Source organism: Vipera berus, assembly GCF_964194415.1.
Source record: "Vipera berus genome assembly, chromosome: Z".
Lineage (NCBI taxonomy): Eukaryota > Metazoa > Chordata > Lepidosauria > Squamata > Viperidae > Vipera > Vipera berus.
The window spans coordinates 11,592,972-11,608,743 of record NC_138205.1 but is presented as its reverse complement, the minus strand read 5'-3'; the positions used below and the strand labels follow the sequence as shown (position 1 = coordinate 11,608,743).

General features: G+C 41.3%; 1 protein-coding gene across 1 annotated transcript; it reads left to right on the top strand.

Annotated features, from left to right (window-relative positions):
• Positions 1-11,480: 11,480 nt before the first annotated feature.
• Positions 11,481-15,099, top strand: LOC308677279 (E3 ubiquitin-protein ligase CCNB1IP1-like; the record flags this gene model as incomplete). The annotated part of the gene is made up of 3 exons (XM_081343537.1): positions 11,481-11,777; positions 13,374-13,707; positions 14,900-15,099. The coding sequence occupies 3 exons, from the start codon at positions 11,481-11,483 to the stop codon at positions 15,097-15,099; spliced, it is 831 nt and encodes a 276-aa protein (XP_081199663.1).
• Between the last annotated feature and the right edge of the window lie 673 nt (positions 15,100-15,772).

The following is a 15,772-nucleotide window of genomic DNA, read 5'->3' as shown; positions in this document are numbered from 1 at the left end:
TCATTTGGAGGTCTTATCCTCTGGAAATGGTTTGTGGAACATCCTCATGTCAGGACAAGGAGGCTGTGTGAACATACGAATGAATTGTACCATTCCTAACTTATCCTCCTAAACCCACCCAAGTTTATACGTGTGACACAGCTCTACCTACTTTGCAATTCTCAGCCTCTCTGAGATTAAGTATAAATTTTGAATGAAATAAATATTAAGGGTAGTTCTGGTCATCAAAAGGTAACCTGGGCTTGTTACATTCAGTCTATCTTTCCAAAATCACTCACATAACAGAAAAAATGGAGGGGACATCATTACAGAATGACAATTTAGTTTCCAAATCTTTCCCCGCACGGTCAAATATCCATTTTTCCAGCTATTGCTCATTTCTGCTTCCAGTACATCGGCTTTTCTAAAACCCATGTGTAAACAATAAACCTTGTGCAGTATAATTACTGTTTTGTTTTTTCTGTCCACAAGAGTAATGTAAAGTTATAGATGGTTTTGAGAGAGAGTTGGGGTATACCGTGTTTGCAAGAAGAAATAATTTTGGGGCAGTTCTGCTTTAATCCTTGGCATATTATCAGTCAGTTAGGCCAAAAGTATAGTGTGTGATGTAAAACATTGTCTTCTGTGGGACTTCAGTACTGCAGAATCCTAGGATATAATTCTTTAGGTGGATGGATAGACATCAGGACCACAAAGGTAAAGATTTCTCGTCTGGTCGTGTCAGACTCTGGGAGTGAGGCTCATCTCTGTTTCTTACCTGAGGGAGCCAGCATTGTCTGAAGACAAATTCCATGTTCATGTGGCCAGCATGACTATAGGCCGAGATGCATGGAACGCTGCTACCTTCCCACTGAAGTGGTACCTATTTATCTACTTGCATTTTCATGCTTTCAAATTGAATACGGTGCAAACGATAGACCAAAATATATTTGAATGTGCCATTGGATTATAAATCTTCACTGGCAAAACAACAACAACAACAACAATAATGATTTGGAAGGGACCTTGAAAGTCATCTAGTCTAACCCTCTGCTCAGGCAGGAAACCCTATACCATTTCAGACAAATGGCTGTCCAGTTTCTTATTAAAAACGTCCAGTGTTGGAGCATTCACAACTTCTGGAGGCAGGTTGTTCAACTGATTAATTGTTCTAACTGTCAGGAAATTTCTCCTTAGTTCTAGGTTGCTTCTCTCCTTGATTAGTTTCCATCCATTGCTTCTTGTCCTGCCTTCAGGCACTTTGGAGAATAGCTTGACTCTCTCTTCTTTGTGGCAATCCCTGAGATATTGGAACACTGCTATCATGTCACTCCTAGTGCTTCTCTTCATTAAACTAGACATACCCAATTCCGCAACAGTTCCTTATATGTTTTAGCCTCCAGTCCCCTAATCATATTTGTTGCTCTTTTACATCGTGGTGACCAAAACTGGATGCGGTATTCCAAGTGTGACTTTACCAAGGCATTGTAAAATGGTATTAATACTTCACGTGATCTTGATTCTATCCCTCTGTTAATGCAGCCTAGCACTGTGTTGCTTTTTTGGCAGCTGCAGCACACTGCTGGCTCATATTTAAGTGATTGTCCACCAGAAGTCTGAGATCCCTCTCACAGTTACTACTATTGAGCAAGGTACCACCTATACTATACCTGTACATTTGGTTTTTCTTGCCTAAATGGAGAACCTTACTTTTTCAACATTGAATTTCATTTTGTTAAATAATGCCCAATGCTCAAGTCTTTCAAGATCCTTCTGTATCTTAAACCTATCTTGTGGAATGTTGGCTTGCCAGCTTGGTGTCGTCTGCAAATTTGATGAGTTCCCCATCTATCCCCTCATCCAAATCGTTGATGAAGATGTTGAAGAGCACTGGGCCCAGAACAGAGCCCTAGGGCACCCCACTACATGCTTCCCTCCTGTTCTGAACCAGCCAACTACCGGCCTTGTAATAAGGCAAACCCCTGTTCAAGCAGTAGAGACTGGAGAGCGTCTGAGGTTGCAAAGCGTCTGCCAAGTTTAATTCACAAGCAAAACAACAGAACAAGAAACACAGGAACTTGAATCCTCAAGCGGAAGGGTTGCTTTCAGCAACCAGCCCCTCCCCAAACACTCCTTTTATTTAGAGTTCAGGGCGTGGTCTCCCTGTGCCTCCTCCCGAGGAGTCCCACAGCCTTTCTTTGTTTGTTCCTGCTCGACTGCCTCCTGCGTCGGGCGTCCTTGAACAGGGCCAGCTGTGGGTCATCATCCTCCGCACTATCGGGCTCACGCAGCTGAGAAGAGGGCCCCGGCTGAGGGCTCTGCGAAGCCTCCAAGCCATCATCAGCCGGTTCGTCTTCCACACCCTCCTCCTCCCCCTCATCTGAGTCATCCGATACATCTGAACCGGCTGCCGGACCCACCGGCTGGCCCTGAGTCATAACACCTCCAATGAGATGCAGTTCCATTGAGGACCACATGCTGAGTATGGCCATTCAGCCAGCTACGAATCCATCTGGTGGCGACGCTGTCTAACCCACATTTTTCTATCTTATCAAGTAGTAGATTGTGATCTACTTTATCAAATGCCAAGTAAATTATATCCACAGTACTCCTCTGGTCCACTAATTTTGTCACCTGGTCAAAGAATGCAATAAGATTTGTCTGGCGTGATGTTTTTGACAAACCCATGTTGGCTTTTGGTAATGAGTTTGTTTGCCTCTAGGTGTTCACTGATTCGTTGCTTGATTATCTTTTCCAGAATCTCCCCAGGTATTAAGATCAGATTGGTAGGTCTAGTTTCCTGGATCCATTTTTTTTCTCTTTTTTGAAGATGGGAACTACATCAGCTCTTTTCCACTCCTCTAGTAGTTACCCAGTGCCCCAGGATCTTTGAAAAATATAGTTCAGTGGTTCTGAGATCACGTCTGCCAGTTCCTTGAGAACCTTGGGGTGTAATCCATCTGGTCCTGGTAATTCGAACCCATCTAGGATGGACAGGTGCTCACTTACCATTTTCGTGCCTATCTTAAATTGTGTTTCTAATCTGCTTTTTATGGTACTGTTTTTGATAGGTTGGACTGTTTTTTCCCTTAACAACCGTGTTACTAACTTAACAAATGCAATGATTCATTTAGTAACGGAGGCAAGGAAAATAAAATAGGGCAAAACTCACTTAACAAACATTTCACTTAGCAACAGAAATTTTGAGCTCAATTGTGGTCGTAAGTGGAGGACTACCTATATTACATGAGTGTCATTAAATGAAGAACATTTATAAAAATTATGGTTTGTTTACATTATGTATTTTTAGTAATTTTTTTCGAAACATTGAATTTTCTTTTAATATCCAAGCCACAAACATTTTCTTATAAATTAGAATAAAAATTATAAAATATTTTTTTAAATAAAAATTTATAAAAATTATGCTTGCTTACATTATGTATTTCTGTTGGTATAGAAAATACCTTAACCATTTGCAATGTAAAATATGCAAATGGTTAAGATCTTTTCTATACCAAAAGAAACGATCCATTTAGCAGGAATTCTGTGGGAAGCGAGTGCTGTTTCTTGGAGAATGAAAATAACACTCCCCTTTGGCATTACTTCAAAGCATTCCAACTTTACAATGCGATTTGTGAGTAGAGAACGTAAAATCGTCTGATTTTTTTCCCTTAGTATTTTCAGTTGGCTCTCAGGACTGGATCCAAAATGAAATAAGGTACAAAAACCAAGGGCATCTGCTCATCCTCAGATTGAAATAATAATAATAATAATAATAATAATAATAATAATAATAATAATAATAATAATAATAATAATAATAATAATAATAATAATAATAATAATAATAATAATTTGGAAGGGACCTTGGAGGTCATCTAGTCCAACCCCCTGCTCAGGCAGGAAACCCTATACCAGGGGTCAGGAACCTGAAACAGTGAAAGAGCCACTCGGAACCGGTTCCCTCACAAAAGGAAAAACTGGGAGCCGCAAAAAAATGTGTGCGCATGTGCGTACATGCGCACATGTGCAGAACAGGGTTTGACTGAAGAGTGGAGCCAAGGCGAGATATGCACCTACCCTGCATATTTGAATTGATTGGTTGAACTTTTTTAGTCCCACTTTGTTTTGTTTTTTGGACTGCACATGGCAGAGGACTGGGAGCCGCAGGAGACGGCTGAAAGAGCCACATGCGGCTCCGGAGCCGCAGGTTGCAGACCTGTGCCCTATACCATTTCAGGCAAATGGCTATCCAGTCTCTTCTTAAAAACTTCACAGCTTCTGGAGGCAGGTTGTTCCACTGGTTAATTGTTCTAACTGTCAGGAATTTTCTCCTTAGTTCTAGGTTGCTTCTGTCCTTGACTAGTTTCCATCCATTGCTTCTTGTCCTGCTTTCAGGTGCTTTGGAGAATAGCTTGACTTTCTCTTCTTTGTGGCAGCCCCTGAGATATTGGAACACTGCTATCACGTCACCTCTCACCCTTCTCTTCATTAAACTAGACATACCCAATTCCAGCAACCGTTCCCTATATGTTTTAGCCTCCAGTCCCCCAATCATCTTTGTTGCTCTTCTCTGTACCCTTTCTAGAGTCTAATATTCAGACTGAATATTATCTCTCTAAAATTATTCTAGAAAGAGAAGAATTGTGGCTTGGATATTAAAAGAAAATTTAATGTTTCAAAAAATTTGCCAAAAACATATCATGTAAAGAAATGGCACTCATGTAATACAGCTAGTCCTCGACTTACAACCACAATTGTGCTCAAAATTCATATTGCTGAGACATTTGTTAACTGAGTTTTGCCCCATTTTACAACCTCTCACTGCAGTTGTTAAGTGAATCACTACAGTTGTTAAATTAGTAACATGGCTGTTAAGTGAATCAGTTTTCCCCATTGACGTTGCTTGTCAGGTCGCAAAAGGTGATCACATGACCCCAGGACACTGCAACCATCATAAATATGAGTCAGTTGCTGAGCACCTGAATTTTGATCATATGACCCTGGGATGCTGCAATGCTTGTAACTGAATAATGGTCATAAGTTATTTTTTCCCAGTGCTGTTTTGACTTTGAACAGTCGCTAAATGAACTGTTGTAAATCAAGGACTATAGAGTTCACAATGCCAACACAAGATTTTGCCAAATCAAACTAAAAGAATTAGAATAACCATATTATGCATAACTCTGTAGTATAAGTACAGATGTAATTTAGGTGCTGTTTATTATTTATCCAGTTTTTATCCTCTGCTGAGGTTGTGCATCTGTGCATGAAGAGACTAACATGCAATATGAATGATTTTTTCCCCTTGGATTTAATTTATACTTCCCTACAAAACCCTCAGTTTAATCCCTAATTGTAGTTGTTCTCTTATTTAGTATTAGGGTAATCAATTTGATGCTTTGAAATTCCACAAAACAGAAACAAACTATTATGCCAAGTCTTTCTAGCTTTCCTATGACATATTGCATATTAAAAGGGTGGCAAAAGAACATCCAAAGAAGTAGAATTATTTGTAAATAAGTTTTAGTAACTCTCTTGCAACACACAACATTCACTATCTAGGCATTCATGCATTCACTCCAGTCACTTTCAGAATCATTCTCTCAACTCATTATCTGAACCATAAAAAAACTCCCAAACAACTTTGGGTTATTGAAGCTAATTTTTGTTTGCCTTCTGCACTATTTCTTTAACCTAATCTCAGCTATGGATTATATCTCTGATTCTGAAACCTTTTATAAGCATCATCTGCTCTCTCAGTGTACTGGAATGCTGTATTTTGAAATCTGCCCAAATTCCAGAGTGATGAAGTAAAACATCTTGATATAATGTGGAATCTTTTAAATCAGACATCCAAGCCTTCACATACGTGTGCTCTAAGTGCCACTTCTGACAATGGCTGTTATTAGACCAAGGCATACTTGATAATGTTTTGCACACTTGCAGACTCATTGCCTAATATTATATCAGTGATTTAAATACAAACAGCTATTGGAAGTGATATAGCAAAACAAATATACAAAATCAATTGAAAAGCCTGCAAAGTGCTATACTGACGATGAGATACTATATACAAAGGATTCAAATCATATTTAGAAGTTTATGAAATATTAAAGGATGCATTTAATCTCATAAAAATTGAAATATTTATTATTTGTTTCTACCCTGATTGTTCTCCAAGAGGCAACAGTACCATCGCTTAAGTATCTTTCTCTGCATAATAACCCTTTGAGATAGCTTGAGTCAACAAATAGACCCAAAATATATAACTCTATCATTATTGGATTAGTGGACAATCACTTAAATATGAGCCAGCAGTGTGCTGCAGCTGCCAAAAAAGCCAACACAGTTCTAGGCTGCATTAACAGAGAGATAAAATCAAGATTACGTGGTGTTAATAACACTTTATAATGCCTTGGTAAGGCTAATCAAGGAGAGAAGCAACCTAGAACTAAGGAGAAATTTCCTGACAGTTAGAACAATTCATTAGTGGAACCACTTGCCTCCAGAAATTGTGAATGCTCCAACACTGAAAGTTTTTAATAAGAAACTGGACAACCATTTATCTGAAATGGTTTAGGGGGTTGGACTAGAAGACCTCCAAGGTCCCTTCCACATTCTATTCTATTCTATTCTATTCTATTCTATTCTATTCTATTCTATTCTATTCTATTCTATTCTATTCTATTCTATTCTATTCTATTCTATTCTATTCTATTCTATTCTATTCTTCAAATCAAATAGAGTTTCTTCTCCTTTCAGTACCATCACCACCACCTGGTTATTTCTGAAACATACAGGTAGTTTTCAGTTCACAATCATTAGTTTAGTGATTGTTTGAACTTACAACGGGCCTGAATAAAGTGACTTGTGATCAGTCCTTACCCTTATGACCATTGTGGCTTCCCTACTGGACATGATCAAAATTCAGGCTCTTGTCAAAGGGCATATATTTACATCAGCTGTAGGGTCCTGGGGTCATGTAATCACCACATGTGACCTTCCCAGCCTGCTTCCAGCAAGCGAGGTCAACGGGGAAGCTGGATTCAATTAACAATTATGTGATTCACTTAACAACTGTGCCAAAAATGTCATAAAATTGGGTGTGACTCACTTAAGCAACTGCTTTGCTTAGCAATGGAAATTCTGGACCCAATTGTGGTCATAAGTCAAAGTAGTCCTTGACTTGAGACCATAATTAAGCCCACAATTTCTGTTTCTAAACAAGACAGCTGTTAAGTGAGTTTTGCTCCATTTTGCAACCTTTCTTGCTAAAGTGAATCACTGCAGTTGTTAAGTTAGTAACCCAGTTGCTAAGTGAATCTGGTGTCCCCATTGATTTTGCGTGTCAGAAGGTTGCAAAAAATGATTGCATGACTCTGGGACAATCATCAAAAGTATGAGCCAGATGCCAAGCAGCCAAATTTTGACCCTATGACCACAGGGAAGCTGCAAAGGTCATAAGTGTGAAAAATGACCATAAATCGCTTTCTTTCAGTGCTGTTATAACTTTGTACGGTCACTAAACAAAAGATTGTAGGTCAAGGACTACCTGTATCTATATTGAGTCTATTATTGCACATCTGCAACACAGCTAACAAACTATAGATGGCTTCTCTATAGTTGTTTTTTTTAAAAAAAACTCTGTTGGATCAAGCATTATCTGATATCAACAAACAAGAGAAAATAAACAAAATCTATGCTTGTCTGGGTTGTTCATCTCTATTCTATTTACCAAACACAGAGAAGTAGTTGTGCTATTATGCTTTTTCATGATTAATAATCTATAAAATTTATAACCAGGACCATAATCTGTCAGGTTTATAGTTGCAGACCAAATTTCCCTATTCTTTAAGGCCCATGAAGCAAAAATCATTGAGAGGGCCAATGATTGGCTCTCAGGGTGGAGGGAGAGGCGGGGCTTGAGCACTGCCACTTCCTGCTCTCCTTTTCCCGCCTTTTCCCACATATTGCTGCTCTTTTCTAGGAAGACACCCCCTCCAATGCTCCAGTCTCCATGGCAACCTAATTCGGCCTGCAGAAACACATACAAAAAACCGACTGCCTGGCCATCAAATGTGGCTCCTCTCTGGCCTGCAAGGATAGGGCCATTTTGCAAGATGGCTGCGGGTTAAAAAGGGCTTCTGGTGTGGGCAGTCCTCTGCCTTAAGCACCGCTGGGCCAGTCTGGAGGATCTCAGGGGGAACCTTGTCCATTTCTGGCAGAGCTGTGCCTTTTTGATTGCTCTTGCAGAAATTTGCCATCCTTCTTGCCCTCCTAATTAAGAAAGAAGGCCTGGGTAGCCCTCACTTCTTTTCCCCACTTCAAGACTGCTCATAAAAAATTATAAGGAGCTAGTCTAAACCCTGCACTTTTCAGGCATTAAGCGGGTAAAATAAAACAGAGGCTTTTGAAACTTTGGGTTTTTTAAAACAACCCTTAAAAATGAGGGTTGACGTGGGGGAAAATATGGAGAGGGGTATATGTGTTGGGTTTCTGAAGGGAAGGCTGGATTTACATCTATGAAAAGGGACATATGCTTCAACTTGGCACATAAGAATGGTGCACTTTATAGAGGGAATCCTGGCTTGGTTGGTCTTTGGGTTGCTACACAAATGACAAACATGTCAAGCATTTTCAAGTGTTTTTAAAGCAAAGTGCATTGTTCAGATGACGAAAAGGAGAAATGACTGTTAATACCTATGGAGATTCTCAATCATCCAGATCATGGTTATCTCAAAGATGCTTTTTTTTTTTTTTGCAAAAGGCAACTGAAGCTTCATGGTTCTTTTCTTTCTCTGAAAACATAGAACATAGAATAATAGAGTTGAAAGGGACCTCGGAGGTCGAATAGAACAGAATGGAACAAAAGAGAATAGAGCTGGAAGGGACATTGGAGGTCTTCTAGTCCAGCCCCCTGCTCAAGCAGGAGAACCTATACCAGGTGTAGGCAACCTCGGCTCTTTTATGACTCATGGACTTCAACTCCCAGAATTCCTGTCAGCATATGCTGACTCAGGAATTCTGGGAGTTGAAGTCCATGAGTCATAAAAGAGCCGAGGTTGCCTACCCCTGACCTATACCATCTCAGACAAGTGACTGTCTGGCCTCTTCTTAAAAATCTCCAGTGATGAACTTCAGAAGCCTTCAGAAGCCCACAACTTCTGAAGGCAAGCTGTTCCACTGGTTAATTGTCCTGTTAGGAAGTTTTTTTCTTAATTCCAGGTTGCTTCTCTGTTTGGTCAGTTTCCAACCATTGTTTCTTGTCCTGCCCTCTGGTGCTTTGGAGAATAATTTGACCACTTCATCTTTCTGGCAGCCCCTCAAATACTGGAATACTGCTATCGTGTCATCCTGTTTCTTCATTTCTTTAGACTAGCCAAACCCAAGTCACGCAGCCATTCTTCATATGTTTTAGTCTGCAGGCCTTTGATCATTTTAATTGCTTTTCTCTGAACTGTTTTTTCAAAGTCTCAACATCTTTTGTATAGTATGGTGACCAAACCTGGTTGCAGTATTCCAGGTGTGGTCTTACTAGGGTTTTATTTTTCTAGTTCAACCCCCTGCTTGAGCAGGACACCTGATATCATTTCAGACGAATGGTTGTCCAGTCTCTTTTTGAAAGCCTTCAGTGATGGAGCACTCACAACTTCAGAAGGCAAGCTATTCCATTGGTTGATTACTCTCACCATTAGGAAAATTCTCCTTATTTCTAGGTTGCTTCTCTCCTTGGTCAGTTTCCAACCATTGTTTCTTGTCTTGCCTATTGGTACTTTGGAAAATAGTTTGACCACTTTGTCTTCGTAGGAGTCCCTCAAATATTGCAAAAGTGCTATCATGTTCCCCTCATCCGAGAAGCTTCTTCAATTCTTAGAAATGCTTTCAAATAGGGGAAAAAAATCCTAAGCAAATCCAGCTGCCTTTTGGGGAAAAAGCACTGTTAATAATATAATTTGATTTTTTTAAGCTGACCTGTAAATAAGTCATTATAATTTTCTATAATCACTCAGATCTCCCCGTTCTATGTCTGGGAGTTTAGAGAAAATGCATAAAGCCATGGTTTATGATATTGATTACCCCAGGGCGTTATTTACTTAGGCATAGCAGCAATCACTGGTTTTGAGGGCTTTTAAGAAGGATAGGGCAAAATAATAAATGAGGGGCTCAATTTTTCTAAGGTGGTAAGCTGTGACAATCGAATGGATCTTCCATGTTCAGAAGCAATATGCTACTAGTGCCTGAAAATAACTGTAGTGAGGATACTGCTTCTGTTTTGCTGCTTGTGTAGCCTTGAAGGAATTATCCAGGGTGACAGACTTTAGCCCTTTAATTAATAATGTGCTGGAGGATGGTGGTGATGGAGGTAGTGAGTTGGGGAATTAAAGAGATGAAATTGGCACCTTAAAACTCTGCAAAGTTTGAGACATGCATTTTGCCCCTCACTCCAAATACTGAAAGACCCCATAACAAAGAGAGGTGGAGGTGGGGGACACAAGGTTCATATCTACTAGGCCATACTTTGAAACATCTGGATTCCAAAATATCTTGTAAGGTCCCAGTCCCTTACTTAAACGTGAGATACCATATCAATCTAATTAGATAACCCAGGTGGAGACTTCTTGATCAAGCAGCACTTTATTTGATCAAATTAAGCAGCTGGGTGGCCTACAATCTGGAACACTGGCAGAGTTACGTCCAGAAGTGCCATACATTAGAAAGTTGGTAGCATTGCTTTATAAACTATGTTAGCCAATGAAAATCAAACAACAGAGCCATTACATCATAAAGAAGGCATCAATCATTCCTGTACACTCCCTTCAGTATATCCCATCCATGTTCCCACACTTGCATGAAATTTCTCTGGTGCAAAAGCTGATTACAAAAAGCAAGAAAGCAACAGTTAGACTAAACAATTTCCCTTTGTTCCAGAACCCTTAAATCTCTTTGTTATTCCCACTTTCACCAAATTCATGTCTTTCAGATGTATTGGACCAGCTCTTATGGCCAAACTGGTTCGGAATGACAAAAAAGTACTTCAACCGAATTTGGAAGGCAACAATTTGAGGCAGGTTGTTTTCGCTTCATTTATTTTCTTTGATCCATCATATCAGTTTATTAGTTTCAATTGTAATTCCTTGGTTGTTTTGACGTTGCAAATTCATTTAGTATATTTCTTATACTGCCAGAAGGCATGCTGGGAACTGTAGTTCAGGAGCATCACGTGTTCTACACACTTATTGTACTGTACTAGCAAATGTGTTTGCATTTGAAGGGGAAAAAGTGATTTTAAGTCCTTCTGAATACCAGCTCTGAGTCTGATCAAATGACCATATTTTTTTCTAAATTCAGGTCTGTGCTGAGACTAAACAGTACAAAAGATCTAAAAATGTTGACAGTAATATATTTTTTTTGCCCTATAACTGTGATACCGTACAGTGAATGCTACATAACACTTCCACAGGAATCCTTTGTAATACATTTGGCTTGGCTGCAGTAATATGTCTGTCTGTGAGGATATGCTTCTTTGCAATTATCGCAAATGTCGAGTCAAGCTTTCAGGCTATGCGTGGGTCACGGCCTGCTCACATATCTTCTGTGACCAACATGGCAGTGGAGAGTTCAGCCGATCACCAGCAGTTTGTCCAGCATGCACCAGTGCCCTCTCTGGCAAGTTGGATATTGTTCGGACAGAGCTCAGTCCTTCGGAGGAATATAAAGCCATGGTATTAGCTGGATTGCGTCCAGAAATTATTCTGGATATCAGCTCCAGGGCTTTGGCTTTCTGGACATACCAGGTAAATTATATCCAGTAATGGCAGTTAGAGTTAGAAAGAATTCTTTAGTTAAAAACTAGCTAGGTACCTTGCTCCTATGCATATTTAGTCTGAATATTTTTTATCATTCTTATTGCTTTAAAATGTTTTCAGTACCGTATTTTCCGGCGTATAAGACGACTAGGCGTATAAGACGACCCCCCAACTTTTGAGATCATTTTCAAGATTTTTCGTCTTATACGCCGGAAAATCAGCGAGCCCGGGAAGGCACGCCCTCCCCTCTCACTGTGGAGGAAGCAGGGCAGGCTGACGTCTGGCGGGAGCCCACAGGGCAGTCCTGCGCATGCGCGCACTCCCCGGCTGCTCCTTAGCAGCTGGGGAGTGCGCGCGTGTGCAGGACTGCCCTGCCGGCTCCCGCCCGACGCTCTTCCCTCTTGAGGCAGCATCGCTCCCCAGCTCCTAAGGAGTCCTCGGGGATGCTGCCTCAAGAGGGAAGAGCGTCGGACGGGAGCCGGCAGGGAAGTCCTGCGTGCGCGCGCATGTGCAGGACTTCCCTGCCGGCTCCCGTTCGACGCTCTTCCCTCTCGGACTGGAGCCGGCAGGGAAGTCCTGCACACGCGCGCACACGCAGGACTTCTCTGCCGGCTCCCGTCCGATGCTCTTCCCTCTTGAGGCAGCTGCTGCCTCAAGAGGGAAGAGCGTCGGACGGGAGCCGGCTCTTCCCTCTTGAGGCAGCATCCCCGAGGACTCCTTAGGAGCTGGGGAGCGATGCTGCCTCAAGAGGGAAGAGCGTCGGACGGGAGCCGGCAGGGCAGTCCTGCACACGCGCGCACTCCCCAGCTGCTAAGGAGCAGCCGGGGAGTGTGCGCGTGCGCAGGACTGCCCTGCCAGCTCCCGCCAGACGCTGATTTACCGGCGTATAAGACGACTGGGCGTATAAGACGACCCCCCAACTTTTGAGGTGATTTTCATGGGTTAAAAAGTCGTCTTATACACTGGAAAATATGGTAGTTTTAATTAGACACACACTTTTTTTAAACTGTAAGCCACTCAGAGTCATTGAGATAGGCTGCTATAGAAATGGAATAGATAGCTAGATAGATAGATACAGTAGATCAGGGGTGTCAAACTCAATTTCATTGAGGGCCTCATCAGCATTGCGGTTGCCCTCAGCGGGCCAGGTGGGTATGGCCAGGGTGGGCGTGGCCTACTGGGTAGGCGTGGCTAGAGTGCATATGGCCTACTGGGTGGCCATACATCATTTGCATCAAGGGTGCCTATGGGGGCCTGGGCAGGAGTGGGACAGATCTGAGGGTCTCTGGCAGAAGGAGGGTCTCTGGGCCAGGGCCAAGGCAGTGGGGGCCGTTCCCTCATTGTTTCCAAGATGGCTTCGCAGGCCACATGAAACCACTTCACGGGCCGGATCTGGCCCCCAGGCTTTGTGTTTGACATGTCTGCAGTAGATAGATAGATAGATAGATAGATAGATAGATAGATAGATAGATAGATAGATAATCTCCACAGACACATAGAAATAGTGTATTGAGTGACAAAAGTAATTTCATTCAAATCTTCCCAAGACTTACTCCTTGCTACCTATTCTTTATATCCATGTAGGTCCATCAAGAGCGTCTGTATCAAGAATATACTTACAGCAAAGCAGAGGGCCACCTGAAGCAAATGGAGAAAGTCTACACTCAGCAACTCCAGAGCAAAGATATGGAGCTGACATCTATGAAGAGTGAAGTCTCTTCCTTAAAGAAAGTATTGGAGGAATACAAAAAGAAATTCACTGAGCTGTCAGAGAAACTCATGGAGCGTAATCGTCAGTACCAAAAACTGCAGGGCTTGTATGACAGCCTGAGATTACGGAATATTGCTGTGGCCAATCAGGAGGCAGGCCAAGAGCCTGCCATGATGCCTCAGCCTGCTGTCTTTGGTTTCCCTCTGGGTAAGAATGGTGACTTTTAGTATGATACTTCACAAGCACTTCATTGACAGGGTGAATAATGCTTGGATGGAATCTATACACACAGAGCATTATTAAAATGACATAGGGCTGATAAGGACACTGGGCGTTAGACAACTACATGAATGTGGCAACTATGTTATGCTCCCGTTAATAACTTACTGAGCATAACTAGCTTTCCTAGCAATTTAAAGATGTATTATCTCAACATAGTGGTTAACCAGACCTTTTAATTATCCCATTTCACAGGTAAAATAGCATCTGCTTTTTCTGACTGTGAAGTTTTTTTTCAGATTACTTGCATGCATTGCATCGTACCAAACATAGCATGCATCAGTAGACTGCAATGCACAACTTAAAGAAAAGCAGTGTGTTGTCCTGTCTTGGGGTTTGGCAATTGCAACATAAAATGTAAAAATGAATCCCATCCATTTTTAGCTATTATTTTGAATCTAGGTAAAGGTAAAGGTTCCCCCGCACATGCGTGCTAGTTGTTTCCGACTCTAGGGGCCGGTGCTCATCTCCGTTTCAAAGCCGAAGAGCCAGCGCTTGTCCGAGGATGTCTCCGTGGTTATGTGGCCGGCATGACTAGACACCAAAGGCGCCCGGAACGCTGTTACCTTCCCACCGCAGTGGTCCCTATTTTTCTACTTGCATTTTTACGTGCTTTCGAACTGCTAGGTTGGCAGAAGCTGGGACGAGTAACAGGTGCTCACTCCGTTACGTGGCACTCGGGATTCGACCTGCCAAACTGCCGACCTTCTGATCGACAGGCTCAGCATCCTAACCCACTGAGCCACCGCATCCCTATTTTGAATCTAAGCTATCTTTAAACAATCTGAATATTAAGTGCTTTCTGAATAAATATGGTGCCAATCAATATTTGCATGTTTTCTCTTCTGGAGCAAAGAGAGTTTAAATTGGAAAACTGCAAAGAAAGATTTCAGCAACTTCTCCCTAGCATCAGAGTTCTGATTCCCACCTCCTGTGTCTATAATATGGTTTACTTTAAAAATAGAGATTATGATTATGGATCTTCCACCTAAATATAATCTGTCCCTTATTATATGCATGTATCAGTGTTTGGCATCAATGTAGCTAATAAGGCCATTTTTACAGGAGAGGAAATTTAAGCCCTTCTCTAATAAACATGTTTCTCACTCACACGTTCTAGGTAATGCTGCCAGACTGTCTGGGAACTTCACACCTATCCAGGGCCGACATGGTGAGGGGGACTTCCATTTCAAACCTTTCTTTGCCTCCACTCCACCCATGGGTGAGTCTGCCAACGGCTTCTTTTCCTTTGCCTCTCCTGACCGTGATTTGGAACACCACGCAGGAGGCAACAGAGCTTATAAAATTAAGAGAATGTAAATCCTAATGTGCATTTCAGTTTAAGTGCAGGACCTTCTGAAAACCCAGTTCAATATTTACAGGCCCGAGGTTTAAAACTAAACAAAATCTCAACACAAGAAACCAACTTTTCGTTATGTCAGTGAATGTCAAATATTTCCCAAGCCATGTCATATGTTAAAGCAAGAGAGGGACATTTGCAAAGTCAATATTTTTTTGAATGGTTAGATAGTATACTGGTTTACTGTAGTTTACATGTGCATGAGTTTGTTACAGTATTCAGCTTGTCATTTTTCCACTATATAGCAACCTCCTTGCAAACACAACAGTTGTGACACATTTGCAGTGATTTGATTATTGTGCATTATGACAGTTTAATTAGTGCTCAAACACTTAATAATTGCTTATTGTAACGAATGTGTTATAATGTTTTAAACCTCTGATGACTGTTTTCAACTCTCACATCTTAAAATAGCATGTTTTCTTTGATGGGTGTGTAAATATATTTGCAAGGATTTGTTTCTTTGTTTCATTGTTACTTGTAAATAAAAATATGTGGAGGGAAAAATATTACTTGTGTGTATATGTTTCCATTGGTATAAACATCTGTGGATGTCCTTTTTGTCTTTTGTCATTAAGCATTAAATGTTTTTCTGGTCATCAGAAGAAGTAGTCCTCCTCCTCTTCTATACCA